General features: G+C 31.3%; 1 protein-coding gene across 1 annotated transcript; it reads right to left on the bottom strand.

Annotated features, from left to right (window-relative positions):
* Positions 1-3,673: 3,673 nt before the first annotated feature.
* On the bottom strand, positions 3,674-5,799 carry LOC131803033 (GATA zinc finger domain-containing protein 4-like). Its single transcript, XM_059123936.1, has 2 exons — positions 5,617-5,799; positions 3,674-5,051 (listed from the first exon to the last, which is right to left on the bottom strand). Coding segments are annotated over exons 1-2 (1,350 nt in total). The 5' UTR covers positions 5,618-5,799; the 3' UTR covers positions 3,674-3,702.
* Positions 5,800-6,050: the final 251 nt, after the last annotated feature.

Here is a 6,050-nt window from a genome sequence, read left to right as displayed (position 1 = left end):
GTCAATTGTTCTAAGTATAAACTTTTATTATTTTCTTCCTCTAAAAATTTGTTTATAGAGTTTAATTCTTGTTCTATTTTCTTTCTATCATTCTTAATTACCATCTTTAAATGACTTAAAGTTATATTGAAATAATCATTAATTACAATCTGTTGATTATTATTTTCCTTAATTTCATTAATATTAAGAAGATGTTCTTGTATGTTCCGTCTGTCTTCATCGTCCATCGTCCCAAATAACCATTTGGTCATACTTCCTATACCGTTAATTAGTCCACGTCTTTTTCTATTTTGTTTGGGTATCAACGTCATTAATTTATTTCTGGCATCTAATAGTTCTAACTCAAGTAATTCTTTGTTTTCGATTTTCATTAGAATAATGTTATCTGTTATGTCATCTAAAATTGTTTCAATTTCGTGAAGATTGATTATATGTAAAATTATGTCCGATTCATTAACAATTTTCTGATTTCCCATGCAAATGTCCATATATCCTCTTTGTTCTGTCAGAAATTTTGTAGTAATTATCCCTCTAGTCTGTGGTATCCATATTAGTATCATCAGTATTGTCCAAATCTGCAAATTTCAAAGGTCTTTTAATATTGCACGGATGTATTCGCTCCAGTTTTGTCTTTTTATATTTCGGTTGTTCCTTATGTCGGATGGCCTTATAATTTTTATAAACCCTTCTTTTCTATTTTCCTTATAATCTTCTCTAGAGTTATTTATTTTATCTATTATTTTTCTTTTACTGTCCTCTAAATACTTTCTAACTTTATTTTCATCCATTTTTCCTTGTTGAACCTCTTTAGGAGTACATTTAATAGTTGAGTGATATCGTTCGTTGTAATTTCTAATTGATCTCTGAATTAATTGTTTCACCGGTATTTCCTTATTTGCTTTATACATTATCCTAAACTTTTCCGCAATTGTGTTGTGAAATCGTTCTATGTCGGCGTTTCCCGTGTGACTATTAGGTTTGGTCAGATGCAATTCTATATTTTCATTGTCTAAGAATTCCTTTAGTCTAGTGGCTTTAAATTCATTATCGGCTATTATTTTCCTTGGCTTCCCTACCTTTGTAAAATGATCATCTAATTGCTCCATTATTGTTAAATGATTTCTATCATTCAATGGATACGCTGCACCGAATTTAGAAAATTTATCAATTATTGTCAAAAAATGAAATCTTTTAATCACATATGTGTCAATATGTATTATTTCGTTTTTCGTCGACGGTGTTTCTGTGTATGAGAATTTCAATTTAATTGGATTTCTATCATATTTTATCTCCTGACAAACTTCACATTGATTTATAACTAATTGAATTAGTTCCATTAATCTTGGGTAATAAATTTTATTTTTATTTGGTTATAGGTTTCCTGTATGCCCGAGTGCATACTTTCTTTTACATGATATAATGATATCTGTTTCACCGCCTCCACTTCTGTTTCTATATCTTGAGCCCTGATAGTGCATTTAATAAATTCCACTTGTTTCTCATTAGAGTACATTTCTATTAGTTTTTCCTGAACAGTATTATAGCTTCTCTCCGATACTTCCGAAAATATACCTATTTTTCCTTTGGTAATATACTTTCTAAATATTTCCCCCATTTCGTGAAAATCACTTTCCGCTATGAAAATTATCCTTTTATTATGTAAATGTTTTATTTCCTGAACTTTATCATTTGTAAGTATAATCTGTGTCCTGTACTTATTCACTATTTCTTCTTTTATAAAGAAATGATCTTGTAAATTTTCATCAGCTGAATGAATTGTAATCATTGATACATCATCATCATCCTCAATATTATTTATTATTCTCAATTCTGAATTATTCTCCGAATTTTGTACCTTATCTGAAATGGTATCATCTTCATTATCTTTCTCAATTCTACTTAGAAAATCTGCCACCTTGTTTTCCTTGCCTTTTATGTATTCTATATTAAAATCGTATTCTCCTAATTTCAAAAACCATCGCTGGTGCCTGGGTGACATGTCTTTCCCTCTATATTTTGTGTGTAAAAATCTGATGGGTTGGTGATCCGTAAGTATTTTAAATTTTCGACCATAGAGGTATGGTCTCAAATAATTAACGCTCCATAATATTGCTAGAAATTCTTTGTCCGTTGCCGAATAATTTCTTTCGTGATTGTTAAGCGTTCTTGATGCAAAACAAATTGGATGTCCCTCCTGTGACAGGACAGCACCGATTGCGTAATTCGACGCATCTGTAGTTAATGTAAATTGTCTTTCATAATTTGGGTATCTTAAAATTGGATGAGAGCTAATTAAAGATTTTAATTTTTCAAAAGCTTCTATGTATGTAGGGTCCCTTAAATTTATTTTTACACCTTTCTTTAAGTATTTTGTTATTGGCTGTGCGACTTTAGCATAATCTCTCACAAATTTTCTATAATATCCCGTTAATCCCAGGAAACTTTTGATTTGTTTTTCTGTTTTAGGTAAATCTAATTCTTGAATAACCTTAATTTTATTGGGGTTTGGTTTTAGTCCTTCCTTTGTCAGAATATGCCCCAAAAATTCTGTCTCTCTTTTCATGAAATTACATTTGTCGATTTGTATTTTTAAATTTGCCCGTTCCAATACCGTGAAAATGTCCGTTATGGCTTTAACGTGTTCCTTAAGAGAAGTACTAAAAATAAGTATATCGTCCAGATAAACTACACATGTTTTATTAATGAAATCTCTTAGTGTTTCATTCATTAATCGTTGGAATGTCGCTGGGGCATTTTTTAACCCAAACGGCATTCTTATGAATTCATATAATCCGTGAGGTGTCACAAAAGCTGTTTTCTCTCTGTCCTGTTCTCTTATTAGAATTTGATGGTATCCCTTGGCTAGATCCAAGGTAGTAAAATATTGTGCTCGTCCTAGTTTATCTAAGATTGAATCTATGTTCGGTAGTGGATATTTATCATCGATCGTCACTTCATTAAGCTTCCTATAATCTACCACTAATCTATATTTACGCTCTCCAGAATTATCTATTTTCTTGGGTACTACTATTAATGGGCTTGAATATCTTGAACAACTTTTCCTAATTATGCCCTGTTCCTCCATTTCCCTGATCTGTCGTCGTACTTCTTCTTCATGTTGTGGCGGATATCTGTATAATTTGGAATTTATCTGTTCATTTGTTGTCGTTCTTATTTCATGTTTTATTGTCATTGTACTTGTCAATTGGTCCCCTTCTTTAAAAAATATTTTGTCGAATCTTCTTAAAATTCTCGTAACTTCTAAATGCTCCTCTGCATTTAAATGATTCAACTGAATTCTGTCCAAGTCAACTTCCAGTTTTTCCAATGAACATATTTCCAAATCCTTATATGGATTAATTAAAAATTTTGTAATCTTGTTATTAAATGTTATGTGTCCGTCTATTAAATTTATCATCGTGTTAAAATGGTTTAGTAAATCAACTCCTATAATAAAATTGTACTTTCTTCCTTTTAACTCTTGCATTTTCCACTTAATTTTTGTATAATTTGGTAAGTTAAATTCCATAGGTGCGTCAGTTATAACTTCAAATTTAATTATGTCCTTCCTAGTTATGGTGCTAAATTCTATAGGTTGTTTTAGTAAAACTCGTTCAAAATCTTTTACCTTACTGTCAATCAGGCTTAAGTTTGCGCCTGTATCAATCAAAGCTTTATATTTCCTTTTATTAATCGTAATGGTTATGGTAGGTAAACAATCGGAGGTTGTTTCCGAAAAAAATTATTTTGTCTTTGGTCTTGTCCGTTATCCTGATGTAAATTTGGTTCAGAGTTTCCTACTACTCGATAATTATCTACTTCTATATTGTCTATTTCCATAGGTTCCTGCTGGTCTTGCCTAGGTTGATTCAAGCGATTTTGGCTGAAATTTGGCCTAGGGTTTCCTACCTGTTGCTGAAACCTTCTGAAATTTCCCGACATATTATTATAGTTACTTTGTTGGACTCTATACTGTCCTGAATGATTAAAATTTCCATTTTGATTCCTATTATTATAGTTATTATTATAACTGTTATTTTGTTGGACTCTATACTGTCCTGAATGATTAAAGTTTCTATTCCTATTATAGTTATCGTTATTATTATTATTATAGGTTTTATTATTATCATTATTATTTCGTTCTTGTCTAATATCCGACCTAAAATTATTTTGTCCTAACCAATTCCGTTGATTATATCCCTGGTTATTACTGTTAATCTGCGGATTAAAATTATTCCTATTTTGCGACCGATTTTGTCTAAATGTTACGTCGTCTTTAGTCCTAAACTTCCTATATTCTGGCCTAATGCATGTGTCTTCAAATCTCCTTCTTGTCAATATTTTTAATATATCATTAATGTTTCTTTCTTCGTAAATTTTGTCTAACAGTGTACCTTGTGTCATTTCCTTAACGGTATTTACTAAAAGACTGTCCACGTTTGATAAGTCAATATAGTGGTCATTTCGGTAATAAACTATTAACTCATCTGCCTTATATTTTAGATTCTGCAACTCTATTATTAATTCACTTACCGAATTTACTTTTAAGTTGGCTATCATCCTATATATATTGTGTGGTTCCACGTTCGGTCTATACCTTAGTTTTAAAGTCTCTTTGATTAGTTGCCAGTTGTCCGGTGTGGGTATGTTTATTATGACGTCTTTAGCTTGTCCCTGGATTATTTTATAGAATATTGTTCTTATGGCCTCCTTCTTAATATTTTCATCTTGTATAGTTGACAGCAAGTATTCAGTGCTACTAAAAAAGCTGTTCACCGTTACTTCTCCGGTGCCGGTGAAAATGGGTAGATGATTTATCGTTTTTAAAATGTTGTCTTTTGCATTATTTGATTGTGTATCATATAACACCGGGTTACGCTGTTGTTGTTGTAGTTCTTGTGTTTGCTGTTGCAATTCTAGATATGCTTGGCGTAACCGTTCCAATTGTTGATCCTTTCTGGCTAGTTCTTCTGCCACATTTACGGATGCGATGTGAGCTTGTTCCTCCATTCTTCTTCGTTTGTCGAAGACTTTTTGCCTTTGCGAATACACTTTTAAAAGAAAAAAAAAAAAAAAAGGATTGACTTCCTTTATCTAGTGGTGTCCACTTAACTTAAATGTTCACTGCACTATTGTTTATTTTAGTGGTGTTCAATTTTTTGAATTATTCACTGCACTATTGTTTATTTTAGTGGTGTTCAATTTTTTGAATTATTCACTGCACTATTGTTTATTTTAGTGGTGTTTAATTTTTTTTTTTTTTTTTTTTAATTATTCACTGCACTAATGTTTATTTTATAATCCTGGAGGGTCCCGTAGGATTCGCAGAATTTATTTAATTATTTATAATTTAGGTACGTTTCACTGGATCCTTTTTAATTCCTAAAGGATCCTACCGACTGCGCCAATTAGATAACCTGATTAGTTATGTTTATTAAAAAAAAAAAATTGTTTTTTTTCTTTCTTTTATTTATTTATTCGTCGACTTGCGACTAAGAGGATGGAACTAAGACTAACTTTTACATTTTTAATTTACTTATTCTACAGGTATTATTTGTTAATTAATTATTGCAGTGTTAGCATAAGTTTGTTTTAAATGAAATTTGATTAACACACTTTTGTAAATAATTGTATACTCAGCTCCAGACAGTTTTAACTGGAAAAATAAAATAAAGTCAAACTAAAGAATGTCAAATTCACTTATGCTTACAGTGCAATAATTGTACACGTTTTATTGGCTAATTGTTTCCAAGAACTTATCAATTTTATCAGGGGTAGTATGATTATACGTAACTCGCACGCAGTTGCCAACGAAATGTGCTCGTTCGTGAAAAGTGTGCCGATGCCGCATTTTCAATTTCCTATTTTTCAATGGCACTGCATTTTCTTTGACATTTGCATTGAGAGCTGCTAGAGTTGTTGCTGCTGATGTTGGATGCGGCGCTTTCGTTTTTGGGAAATAACATTCTGTTTTTCACAAGAATATTCCTTGAGTTTTCCAAAGGCGGGGTGGGGAGATGTAGGAAAGGCATTTCTTGTTTAATTGAATC

The sequence above is a fragment of the Musca domestica genome, unplaced genomic scaffold (genome assembly GCF_030504385.1).
Source record: "Musca domestica strain aabys unplaced genomic scaffold, Musca_domestica.polishedcontigs.V.1.1 26, whole genome shotgun sequence".
Taxonomy (NCBI): domain Eukaryota; kingdom Metazoa; phylum Arthropoda; class Insecta; order Diptera; family Muscidae; genus Musca; species Musca domestica.
This window is presented reverse-complemented; position numbering and strand designations above follow the sequence as displayed.